Source organism: Sceloporus undulatus, chromosome 5 (genome assembly GCF_019175285.1).
Source record: "Sceloporus undulatus isolate JIND9_A2432 ecotype Alabama chromosome 5, SceUnd_v1.1, whole genome shotgun sequence".
NCBI lineage: Eukaryota > Metazoa > Chordata > Lepidosauria > Squamata > Phrynosomatidae > Sceloporus > Sceloporus undulatus.
In genome coordinates this window covers 107579214-107593110 of record NC_056526.1, presented here as the reverse complement: position 1 = coordinate 107593110, position 13897 = coordinate 107579214, and the positions used below count along the sequence as shown (strand labels likewise).

The window sequence follows — 13897 nt, the reverse complement described above, 5'->3', positions numbered from 1 at the left end:
CCCCGTTCCTTATAACTCTTATTACTTTATTTCTCTACTATTTATCTATTGCTATCTTTATTATCTACTTCTTCTTCTATTTTCTATTTCCCATGTCTTTGCTATTTTTTTTATTTCTTCTCATATTGCTGAATCGACTTTCCATTTATATACATTGTTAGTCTCGCAGTGTAGCTAAATCACATACTTTCATTGTCCATTCCTTGACCGTCGGTGTTACTTTGCTTTTCCAATACTTCGCATAGACTATCCTTGCTGCTGTAACCATATACAATATTGTGCTTATTTCTATTTCTTATTTCTATTTCTTATTTCTTATGTACTATTCTCCAAAAGTTTCTTGCGATCTTACAGTGCCAACACATGTTGTATAACGTTCTATTTTTCTCTTCGCATTTGATTATTTTTTCTTGAAGTCCATGTACATTGCATGGGAATAAATTGTAGACTTCACTTTCTGTTCAAGGCAGGAGGCTTTTAAAATGTGTTGCTATGCTTTCACTTCTTCCTGATTTCAATTTATTTCCTTGTATTTCATAGTTACCCTTTCAAAAGCTGAGAAGTTGTTGGTGTACAAATAAAACATTTTTGATGTCTCATTTTGTTAGCTCATTAATTTAAGCAGTCTCCAAAATAAATGTACCTGTGCAGATTTATCGCTGCTCCACCAAATACTCTCACCTTGTTGTTCACATAAATAATATATATATTAAATCTGCATCACTGGAGATAGCAACTACAATCACACTTAGGCACCAGTATTACTGTTGCCTAGCAACTATACCTTACTACTAGAGCAAAACCATGTGATTTGGGATGTTTTCCAGGTAATCGCTGGCAGAAAGTATAAGTTGATTTCACTGCAGATCAGACAGATTAATCTCTTAAATCCCAAAAAATATTCTCCCATTTTTGGTTGCAGGACAGATGACAAACCTCTATTGAATACTAGGTGAACTGTTTTTGTTTTTTGGAGTTTTCTATTTAATAATTCATATACAGTCATGCAGTAATGATAAAATAAATAGACATCATGATTCACAACAATGTTTAGTGTCACAGCTGGGCAGTATAATATTTACTGTCCACAGATGGACAGTAAATTCTTAGATAGTGTACTAGAGATGTTTCTTGTACAGGTCTCTTCTCACTACACTGTTATTGCTCTTTGATATCACATTACTTACAAAACCCTGCGGTTTGTAATCTGGTGAGGCAAAGGATTCCATAGGATGAAGCCATTGTACTTGAATCAGTGTCAAAGTGCTATAACTGTGTAGTGTAAATGATACAATAGTTTTCCCAATTAACTGTACAGATATATATAGGGAAGTATCTGACAGTTAGCTTTTGAGGAATACTTGTGCATTCTATTCGGAGATTATTTCAATCTATTCTAAATCTATTATAATCATTACAGTCTTCATACTTCTCCCTAGATAAGTCTTTAAAAATGCAGAAATAAAAAAATGCTCTCCTAGGTATTTCTGAAAACTAGCTGAAAATTTTGGCTCCTTGTTCAGATATAGAGATTGATCAAATATGGTCTCAATGCACATCATTCTGTTTAGTCACAGGAGCATTCAAAGGATGATCACTTTAAAAAGTGATACTGACTTACTCAATGGCACTATGGAGAGACAATAATATAGAACAGCACTGAGAGGACTTTAGGCTTATACTACACTTGATCTTAGCCAAAAGGCCGAGAAGCAATAGACTTTAGGCTTATACAAGCTACTTTTTCACAATCACACTGAATTCAACCAATGAAAACCAGTTCTAAAACAGTGACTCAAGCAGAGAGATATAAAGCTATAGACTGATATGCTCCTGATCACATCCCGAACTGAGATTTTTTAAAAAAAATTAGACTGGAACTTGCACATAAATTCCTTGCTCAAATATACTTCTCACAAACCCCCTTGTCTCTCTCCCCATTTTTCACTTTTTAATTTCACTTTCAAACATGAAAAAAATCACTTTTAAATTTTCACTTTTAAAGTATGCTTTTAAAGGTTTAACTAGGCCTAATTTAAAGGGTTTTTAAATTGTCACAATTGTTAAACCATTACATACTGAGAATCCTTGATGAGGTATTGCAGGCCACCCAGGAATCTGTCAGCAGATCCTAACATATCTACTGTATGCAAGTACTTGTATCAGTCTTAGCTAGAGTCCTGTTCTGCTGGCTGAGGAGAAGCTGGAGGCATGGGGTGGCATTTTCTTTCTGATGGCCAAGTATCTGTTCTGGGATACTTAGCCATCAGAATTGAATATGGGCTTCTGGTATAATCATCATGGCAGCTGGATAACCAGATTGCCAGCAGATAGGTAGTCCATCTAAGAACTATTCAACAAGGTTTTGGTCCAATCTTGGCTGGTAAAAATGACACTTGGCATAGCTAATGTTCTTCAGGTAGCTTTCCTCATTTTCTCTCCCTTGCATTTGTCTGGGGATTATACTTTTATATGGATTGTGTGTAATTGCTATGATTCTGTTTCCTCGTTTGTTTGTTACAACTATAGTAGTAAGTCTCAGTTTTGGGCCAATTTGTTTTGGAGAGGAGGCAGAGCCTACATACTCATTTCCTTTGCTTTGGGGATCCCTTTAAAGCAGAGGGGAGGAAAGTGTGGCCTGTGAACTGCATTCACCTGCTAAACCCCACTGTTGTGGCTTCTGAATACCCATCTGGAGACTCCTGAGGTTTCCACCTCCATCTCTTAAAAAAAAACCACCAGTTTTTCACTCCAAAATGTCCCCAAATGTCCCCAAATGAAGTAATTTGCAATCAACCCTTCCACTAGATTACTGTGCTGCCCTTTTATAGTACAGCTATTTCAGTTTTACTGCTCTGGCTGCCTCCTCCTGCATTCTGAGGTTTGTATTTCAGTGAGACCTAAGATTGGCTCAGAATTCTAAATGTCCCTAAACTACAAGTCCAAGAATGGAACATGAGGCAGCCAGAGCAGTAATAGTGGGATAACAGCACTATAAGAGGGTACTGCAGTAATCTAGATAATTTGCAAACAAAATCATATCCCCACAATGAAAACTAGCTGAAACCTATTCCCAGGAATGACATGGCACTACTTCTGTACTAGTGGGTCCCATGTAAAGATCATGATTTCAGCACCCAACTTTTTTGGTATCCACAGGGGGTTTTGGAACCAGACCCCAGTGGACAACAAGAGCTCACTGTACAGGGAAATAAAATTTCCCAACTAGTGCCTGAAAGTTAAGCAGTTGCAGTGTATTGGCCATGTTTGTGAATGAAAATGCAGCCCTCCTATTTGCAAACAGGAAAAGCAGAAAATGAGTAGGATTATTTCCTCCCCAAAATGCAGACTGGATGTTTTCAGTATTCAAAATGTAACTCTGTCTTGCTATTTAAGCTTTTCTGTCTTCTTCTTGTTCACACAGATTAAAGAATGGCTTTGTTTAAACTGCCAGATGCAAAGAGCCTTAGGTGGTGACTTAGGTCCAGCTCCTGGCCCTGGACCACAGTCCTCTGCACCTAAACAAAAGATGGCTGCTCCAACCACAGCAGGCAAACCACCTCCCCAGGCACAGCAACCTACACAGAAAAAAGAGAGTACTGTAAAGCCAGATGCTACTCAATCCCCTGAACACAAAAAGCCGCCGCCACCACAGACAAAGCAGCCAACCATACCTAGTTCCACACCTGAAAAAGCAAAACCTCCTGCTCCTGAAACTCAACAAACAGAATCTACACCCAAATCTGATCAGACCAAGCCAGCACCAGCTGAAGATAAACAAAAGCAACCTCATGTTCAGAAACCTATAAGTGATGTTGTACCCAAGCCTTCAGAATTTGATACCAAACAAGATTCACCTGGCCCCAAACCTGCACCTGTCCAACAAAAGGTGGTACATCCTCAGGGATCAGAGGTTGCTAAGTCATCCGAAGACACACCTCAAGATAAAACTGTTCCTCCAGATACCAAAACTTCACCTCAAGTGTCTCGGCAGAAGTCTGATCCCAAGCTTGTTTCTCAACCTGGATCTGGAATTGATACTAAAGTTCAAAAACAAACTGAGCCAGTGGAAGGCAAAGGAGATCTTAAGAAAATGCAGCCACAGATGAGTCCTAAACCAGATGCCAAGCAGGCACAAAAACCACAACAAGCAACCGTAGGCCCTAAACCCACCCAATCTCAGCCTAAAGCCACCCAATCTCAGCCACCAGCTCAGCCCCAACAATCACAGAAAGCACCAGAGCAATCTAGTCGATTTAGTCTCAATATCGGAGGCTTTACAGATTCTTCGAAATCACAGCCTACCACACCTCAAGAAAGAGTGACTGGGAAGCTGTTTGGATTTGGTGCTTCCATTTTTAATCAGGCTTCTAATTTAATCTCCACAGCAGGCCAGCAAGGAGCTCAGCCACAGGGCCCTCCAACTGGATCTCCCTCAAAGCAACCACCTCCTCCGGCACAGCCCCCTGCATCACAAAAAGACACCCGTCATGTTCAACCACCTTCCAAAGCCACACCGATGAAAAAAGAAACAAAGACTCCTGTGTCAGAAAAAGCAGAGCCACCCAAAGCTGAAGGCCTTGCCTCTGTTAAAGAGCCAGACTCTGAGAAGAAGGTTGCCCCTGCCAAAGACACTAAGTCTCCAGCTGTGGATGCTAAGAAAAGTGCTGATCCAACAAAAATGGTTCAGTCTTCACTGCCAACATCAGCTTGTCCTCTATGTAAAACTGAATTAAATGTTGGTTCTAAAGATCCTCCCAACTACAATACCTGTACGGAATGCAAGAATGTAGTGTGCAATCTCTGTGGATTTAACCCAATGCCACACATAACAGAGGTAGGCAAAGATTTCATTTGTTTTAGTGCTTTTGTGGATTGCTATTTTGTGAACTATGATTATAAAAAGAAGTTTTGATCAGTTGTCTTTAAGGATTAATCCTATGTATTCTTATATAAGACAAAATAAGCTCCATTGAATTTGGAGAGTTATTTTTGAGTAGACATGGATGGGATTTCACTGCAAATAGAAGAGTTTCCCAGACATTGATGGGTTTTTCTAAAACATTTGGTTCTATTTAGCTTTTGGTTCCTTTGATAAATTGACTCGATCAGCAATTTCACTGTGACATTTCAGCAGTTGTAAATGTGTAAAGGCCAAAAAGAGAGAAGTTATAGTTAGGGGCATTCTGTTCAGCTATAATTTGCTCAGCTAATATTTGTGGTGGGTTAGGAAGGCAATAGTATTTGTTCTATGGTTGCTTATCACAAGACAAGTTGATGGATGCCTGTAATTTATTATTTGTCTGATGTTTCTTTGGTTTGGGCACAGTGCTTGCAACATTGACTGGAACTTGTACAGTATGTATGTGAAAGAGATGGAGGGAGGGGGAGAGGCATGTCTTGCATTTTATCCACCATCTTCATTATTGTTTGGGAGAAAGTTACAGACTATAAGTGAAATACTGCTTCATAACAAAATAATTCCCTCCTCTGCTGATGATGTTTCCCCAGTCTCATCTCTAAGACACAAACTGAACAAACAACTATCTGGACCAGCAACTATTTAATGGAAACATACATTTTATCCATAGATGTTTTTTATTATTATTGATAGTCCTAGTTTGATGTTATGGGACTTTGTTATTATTTGTGTTGGGTGGGTTGGGTTGGCCAGCGTGACCAATGCCATAACTGCAAAGGACGACAAGGCACTGAAAAATATAGCACATTCAAGAAAAATGTAGGAAATTACCAAATAAAAGCTGAAAACACTAATATAATATACATTCATTTCATATGGTTTATTTTCAGCTATATACAGCTGTACTGTATTTTATTATGTACTCAACCATATTTTTATGATGAATTTATCTTAGTTAAAATGCTTTGTTGGCTTGCAATATAACTACAGAACTCTGAGCAATTCAAATGCTTAAAATTGTACTTTACTAGCAGCAAACCCTTGACTGAATCTACATTTAAAATCACTACTTGCATTTATAGTTTTCCCATTTGATCTCTCATCCCTCCTGCTTCTTCCTCAACCCAAATGGAACTCTCCAACCTTCCCCTTGGTGCCAATGATCTGCTTCAACAACCCAGATCCTCCTTTCCTTTCCATACCTCCATCAGAAAAAAGAAACAAAACCACCACATGATTAGTGACAGTCTTCTCTGTAGCCTGCAGCTAACAAGCCGTTTAGGGCAGTAATAAACCTGTTGAGCTACCTTTTACTTGTCTGCTGAGATAACACAAGAAGGCAGGTTTTATGGTGCAGAATAGAGGACATTTTACAATTCCTCTGAATGTAAGGTTGGAATGCAGGACATGTCCAAGACAAAGAGAACCCCTGGTCAGCTTGGGTTGGGCTCTTAAATAGTTCAATCTGTCTGTTCTCATAGTCATAGTGTGCTCCCTTAAGTGGTCTTTTAGCTAGATCATCCAATTTCCTTACATAATTATTTTGCATATAGCAAGGGATGCATTGACGATATCTCTCAGAAACATCCTCAAGGCATGTCCCCCCTGGACGGGCAGCCATGAAGGGCAAGGATCAAGAGGGCATGTTGTCTTCTTCACACTACCAAGGAGCTTGTCCACATCATCATTACTCACCGACTCAAACTGATCCAGTCTAATCTCAACCACAGAGTTGCTGGACACCTCATCAGTTAATTCTGCTAAAACACTGGCGTCCAATTCGGCTCTTATGTGAGAGATCTGCAAAATAGTTGTTAATATAAGCAGCAGGCTGTTGTTGGGACAGGTAATGGGTTCTGCACAGATGGATCTGAGTCAGCTCCCTTACCACCCTAAACAGTTCTGCTGGATGACAATTTGCAGATGCAATACATGCAGAGGAGAAAGATTTCTTTGCTGCACGTATTGCCTCTCCATGGGAACAAAGAAATTTGCTATGGCGAGTCTTGTCAGATAAGACTCGAGTTTTGCACCAGTTGTGCTCAAGTTGTTGTCCAGCACTTTTCATCTCCCTAAGCTATTCAGTGTATCAAGCCCAACGACCAATTGGGATAGGCCCACATCTAAGAGTGACACAGGAGAATAGAGAGATTCTTCAACATTTCTAATAAGCAAAGAAGTTTGTAAAGAAAGATGATGATGATGATGATGATGATGATAGTTTATTTATATAGCGCTTTAGATTTACACAGTGCTGTACATACAAATAATAAAATCGATAAAAATGAAACCTGCCAATGGCATACATTCTACAAAGTATGTATAAAATAATAGGCAATAAAGAGGGTAAAGTTCTGCACTGATATAAAATGAACAAATGTTCATAACACAATACTGATTTTCATGATAGTTGACAGCCTAGTGTTCAATTTCTATACATAGAAATTTTATTTTATTTTTGCTTATCTTAATGTCACACTCTTTGAAAAGCAAACAGCTGATGATTAAATAAATGAGATTTGATAGATTTTGAAGGCCTCATCGGGCCATGTGTACTCTGATGGATTATCACAGATGTTAGCCAGTGTGCTTATCTGATGATTTATTCACCAGGGAGGAACACTGTTTACCAACTCTTTAATTAGCTTTCCTGTGGACTTGTGGCTCAGGTAGTTCTATTTTTAGTACAGGGAACAAGAAAGTATAGCAGCTGCAGATAAATGAAAGAAATGTCAGTGACCATTTGTACAGCATCTGACAGCAAGACACCACTAAACAAGATCAGTATTGTGTGATTTACAAGTTGATTAATTTCAGCACTGGTTGGAGAAGCTGGATTCTCTGCTAGGTCACTTACATTTTATAGAGAAGTTACATCACAATGCTATAGGGGGAAAGAGATTCAGAAAAAATCCTGAAAATAAAACAGATCTTCCGAGAAGATAGGTGGGTTTGTAGATTCACGGAGTATGGATTCAGAGGGATATAGAACCAGATTTAATATCTGTTACGAGATTCATTGTATGAAAGTTCATTTTGCTGAAAACTTGCAAAAAACTGCATTCATGGTTATTAGAATAAATAATTGTGACATAATTAAAGTATTTTTAATGTTCGAGTTTTAAACAATGGCCATGTTGATGGAAGTGAAATTAGGTGGACTATTTTTTCAGCTCTGGGGCCATTTGCTCAGTAAGAAAGTGTATAAAGACAGGGAGGTTTAACACACACATCCCTGCTATTTGAGATCTAAAGATTGCTAAAGAGATACCTAGGATATAAAATTTCCAGAAATTTTGAATCTATGGAGTGGTGAGAAATGGATTTCTATTCTTGAAGGCTTCTGCAATAATAATAATAATAATAATAATAATAATAATAATAATAAGTCTTAAAAGTGTGCAACATTTTCCCTCCCCCTTTCTTCCTCATTTTTAGTTCATTTCCAACTTTTTCTTTTGAAAAACGTAATGCTTTTTTTGAAAAAGTAAATTGAAACTCTTACTTCAGGAACAAAATTGTGTCATGTTGGTTTGGTACAAAAATACCATGTATGATATATGAAAAATTGTTTACTCAGAAAATAATTATAAGTGGAATGTGCTTTTAAAAAAAATCTTGCAAATGGAGTTACAAGCTCTTAAACTGTAAGGAAAACCTGACCTCTAAAGAACCTTTTTAGTGCTGCCATTTTATGGGAATCAAGAGGGAAAACAGTAAGGACAGAGCAAACCATCAATAATAGTAAATCAATAAATTGTTTTATTTCTTGTTGTCTTTATAGCAACAAGCAGACACCAAGCTCTCATCTTAAGGGGGAAAACACTGAAAAATGTAAACCATGGCCAGAAATTACCATTTTCTGAGACTATATGGTGTTTCCCAAGCATTTTGAGTGTGTGCGCTCACATACACACCACTAATACATCAGGGAAGAGAAGCATGTCTGTGCCCTTTTAGCTATAACTGATTCTTTTCTGGAAAATTGGCATTGACTGGCAGCCGATGGATTGTGCATCAGCAGTGGTCTACCAATCACCACACTAAATAGCATTGCAGTACATAGTATTACATAAAAGCGTACCTGCTACTTTTTTTTAAAGAAATAATCCTGGAGAGATAACTATGGCACTGTAGAAACCGCCCAAATGCACCATGCTGGCGCCAATTTTAGGGTTAGGGACCACGCAACCACATGGTCCCTAACCCTGGCACAGCGCAATGGCATAACAATGGTGGCATCCATGCACATGAGTGCCGCCATTGTGACGTAAGTGCTGCATGACATCCGCATGGCACCATGCATCGCTTACATCACAAGTGCACCATTGACGGACTTGTGACGTCTGCCCTGCAGTGCAAAAAGAACCCGTTTTGGGGGGGGGTTCTTTTTCCTCTGGAGGGAAGCTGCAGGGCTTGGCAGCTGCAGCTTCCCTCTGGAGAGAATTAGGCTGCCAGCAGGCTGCTCTTTTGGGGCAGTCAGTCCCGCACCTGTATGAAGATTTTCTTTAGCATTGATTCACTACTGTTAAAAAAATAATAATCCATGATTCATTTTTTTCTGGAAAAACAAGGCTGGGGGGGGGGGGGGGGGAGATTTTCGTTCCCTCATCCCTAGCCTTCATATATCTGCTCCCATCACCAACAAATCCCTCTGGGATTTCTGTTTTTCAGTTATTACTAGCTGCAGAAAAAACTGTGATCTGAGCAGTTGGATTCTTTGAGGTTGGGAGAGCCTTTACCCTTTTCAGTCCCTGGCAGTCTGGACCAAAATAGCTATCACAGCATTATAAAGAACAGAAAACACCAACATGTTGTTTCCCCATTCCATCCTGCACCTCAGATCCCAAAAGAAGTCCGCAAATGGCTTTTGAAGTCAGAACTATGCAACTGAAGTGACTGCACGTATTGTTGCCAAATGTTCTGCTTGTTTCTGTTGTTGTCTTTTTGTTGTTCTTATGCCCTTTGCCCTTCACATTGATAAGGGTGAGTGAATGTTCTTTGTACAGATAGTAACACAGTTATTCAAAGCTACTGAAGTCAGTCCAGGTGGTTTTTATGAGTCTTGTAATCAGCTGCTTCTAGTAAGAATACTAAGGGACAATCTCTGAAGTAGGTATGAATGATGTACTGGCAATTCTCTGCTAGTTCCCCTCTATATTGAACTCTAAGATTGTCAGTCACCTCTCTGTTCTTTAGTACCTTCCAGCTCGAGAAAAACATGCTTGTTTATGAAACTGTGAATATTGATTTTGTGTGTAGGGGGTGAGGTCTGCAGAGACTTCACAGCCATTGTCTTGAGGCTTTAATGGCATTCATTCAATGTAGTGTTAAAGTAGATGAAAGTAGAAAAGCATCTTTAAAAAAAAAAGATGTCATCAAGACTGGTACCAGAATCGGTCTATTTTAATAATCCGAGTCAAAATCCAAAAATTCTCTTCTGTCTAACACATTTAATGATCAATAAATATCGTATGGGTAGAGCTGTCAGGTTTCAGTGTACCAGGTAAACGAGGTACATATTGGGGAACGAATATGCTTTTTGAGGGTCCCAAGTGGAGAGATAAATCTCCAGCTGAGAAGAGAGAGTATAGATGAAATTTTGCTTTAATGACTGTGTAGGGTTAAAACTGGACTCCTGTACCTTTTCAGATGTTGCTTCTTACCTGGTTATATGGCATGAAATATCTGATGAACCTCCCTCTGTACACAAGCCTTAAAAGTACAAGAGGCCTCTCTTTTTTTCCAGTTTGGGAACCCTAGAGTTCACCCACCTCCTTCCCACTACTAACTGGTGCCTGGGTTGTTGGTTCAGCACAAAGTTGTTTGTATCAATGGTGGGGTTGTCAAATCAGATGCAAGGGAGAGGACTAGAAGAGAGAACTGGTGGGTACCATAAAAGATTCCTAGGCTATCTTGTTGCTTGAGTCCTGACATGTAAACTCCCAATGGATTAGCACTGATCTCAGTATAACAGTTTCAGAAAAGGTTTTTTATTTCCTGTCTGATGCTGTCTTTATTGTACTGTATATACACATGGATAAATTGGCCTCATGTATAAGTCAAGGGCAGGTTTTGGGGGCAAAATCATGGTTTTTGATATGACCCATGGATAAGTCAAGGGTCAAAGTCAGGGGCATGTAACAAAGGATCTAAATGGAGAGGGAAAAACACCACTTCATTCCCTGCTTCTCCCTCTCTGGACCTCTCTCAAGGGTCACAGTTTGGGCATGCAAAATGTGGACATAAACCTCCAATTTCCCTCCCTTCTCCACAATCTTTCCCAAGGTTAATGGCTTGCAAAATGGGGGACACAGACCTCCAATTTTCCTCCTTTCCCCACAACTTTCCCCGAGGCTGATGGCTTGCAAAAAAGGGGACACAGACCTCTGATTTCCTTCCCTTCCGCACAACTTTCCACAAGGCTGATGGCTTGCAAAAAGGGGGTACAGACCTCTGATTTCCCTCCCTTCACCACAACTCTCCACAAGGCTGATGGCTTGCAAAAAGGGGGATACAGACCTCTGATTTCCCTCCCTTCCCCACAACTCTCCACAAGGCTGATGGCTTGCAAAAAGAGGGATACAGACCTCTGATTTCCCTCCTTTTCCCACAACTTTTTCCAAGGCTGCTGGATTGCAAAAAGGAGAACACAGACCTCTACGTTCTGTCCTCTCTCTCTTCCCTCTCTTCTCCACAGCTTTCCCAAGAAGTATTACCATATTGACCCTTATATATACATCTACCTAGGATTTTGGAGCCCATTTTTGGGTTTAAATTTTTCAACTTATAGATGAGTATATACAGTAACTCACAAGGTTTTTCTTTTTGCCATGGCAGCAATGAAAATTTGGGCAAGATATATTGTTTATGTTGCTGTTGATTGCTCTGGAGATGCACTCATTTAATTATAGTTTCATTGTGTATACATTATGTGTTTTTTAATTGAATTAAGTTTTAACTTCTATATATATGCAAGGCTGTTCTGCTGTTTATTTTTGTAGTGGTTTTTATATTGTTGCTCTTACATGTTGCATTGCATTTTATTACTTTGTATGCAAATGGCCTATGGTCTAAGCATTAATAAATAAATGAAATGAGAAATGAAATTGTTTCCGTATAAGATAAAGAATGTCAAAGTAAGAGTCTGCCTAGAATACAAAGGGGTTAGTATAAACAAGAAAGCATTGTGCTGTTCACCTCTACTGCTTCAGGTTACTTTGGAGCACTTTAAAAAGACACAAAACAAAAGGAGAAGGGAATGATGGTGGGGAAGGGGATTAGGTCAAGCAGTTCTCCTCTCCCTCTGAGGCCTGAACCAAGGCAGATGGACTGGAAAGAGGGCTCTTCTTCTTAGTTCAGGACAGACCCAGTGGAGCTGGGCTTGCATCTCTCCCTCCATGGCTGGATGGCACCAGATGAACTGGAGGGAGGGCTCTTCTTCTTAGTCCAGGACAGACCCGATAGAGCTGGGCCTGCATCTCTCCCTTCATGGCTAGATGTCACCAGAGGAAAGGCTTCTTAGAAGGCACTTGGAAGGCAGAAGTCCAAGTAGCAGTAGAACCAGTAGCTTCTTTTTCCCCCTGGCTCCAGATAGTCACTGTAGTCCTCCCATTCTCTCTGCTGGGGTGTTTTTCAGCAGAGCCCTGTCAGGTCCTGGTATTATAGCCCTAGCAGGCAAAGCAGCTGTGAATGATGGTAAGCACAGTGCCTACTGAGTCAGAGCCTCAGTCCTGAAGAGAGAGGAATCCATTTGGAAGGCAGAGCTGCTGTTGTTTCTTCAGGGCTCCACCTTGTCACCTTCTCACCACTTTTACCCTTGAAAATTTCTCTAACTGAGGCAGGACGCAGTAAGAGGGATAAGTTAAATTGGGTGAAAATTGACTTTCCTGAGCATTCTCTCCTGCAGGATTCATGACATATAGAATGGCTACTTTGTGGGTTATTATATCTCATTGTTAATGCCCAGCATCTGCCCCCAGTTCCTCAGCTGGCCTTAAAATAGTTGAAGCTGCTGTACAATCTCCATTATTGATTTGACGTGGATCTAGTTTGCACTGTTCTTATTGTTTCTTTCTTGCTTATGTACTTAGCTTCTTTCTCTTTTAGTTCTTGATTTCATTTCTCTTACAGCCTTTCTCTCTCCTCCTCTCCCTCCCCATCTTGCCCACTTCCTTACTTCCCCACTTTCTCTCATTCTTTTTTAATACTGTACAACAGTATATAGTATAGTGTAGATCAGTTGCTAAGAAATAGGAACAAGGAGCTACTGCCTTTTATATTTCCTCTATAACAAATTTTAGATTCTGAGCTGCTTGGAGCAGAAATATACTGTTTTATGTTTTGTAATGCATAATTCACAATGATAGTGCTATATAATCAATAATAATAGATCCTAAGCATGCACTATAGCTATGTGCTCTGAAGACATTGATAAATCACAGGGACTGTATTCTTTAGGTGTTTTTTAAGGCCCAGGATTTCTACATACTGTCATTTCAGAGATTCCTGTGATAGGCACTTGTCTGTCCTAGGGTCCTTCCCCTCCCCTTTGTAAATCCTACATGACATTGAATTGTTCTCATCTACTCCTAAGGAGGCCTGGCTGTGATATTATCAATGCTAGTTATATCCTTTTAGTACAGAGAGAGACCTTTGAATCCAAACTAGTTGCTGGGTGAATTGTGATTTTATGGACTGGCTGTCTCATGATGCTTTGTCTGTTGCTTTTAAGAGGTTTTATTCTGTATATTCAATGTTATGTAAGCTGCCTTCAAAGAGGAATCCTTGAAGTAGAACAATGTTTCTCAAATATTTTGAATGTATCTTTTAAACCATACTCCTTTCTTTTGTATAACTGCATACAGAAATGGCTGTCCCTGAACATATTTTTATTTTTAATAATTTTAATATAGAAATATTGAAACAGTGAGTGTCGAACAGAGTTTAAGTGGATTATATAGGGAGCGAGACAGG

General features: G+C 39.5%; 1 protein-coding gene and 1 pseudogene across 5 annotated transcripts in view; one reads left to right on the top strand and one right to left on the bottom strand.

Moving 5' to 3' along the window:
- Positions 1-13897, top strand: part of PCLO (piccolo presynaptic cytomatrix protein) — a 293541-nt gene that overhangs the window by 27570 nt on the left and 252074 nt on the right. For all 5 annotated transcript variants that reach the window (XM_042469225.1, XM_042469224.1, XM_042469223.1 and 2 more), the window contains exon 3: positions 3425-4837. In XM_042469225.1, coding sequence (XP_042325159.1) covers positions 3425-4837 — 1413 coding nt within the window. The remainder of the gene's footprint in view (positions 1-3424; positions 4838-13897) is intronic.
- On the bottom strand, positions 1588-1717 carry LOC121932347 (annotated as a pseudogene).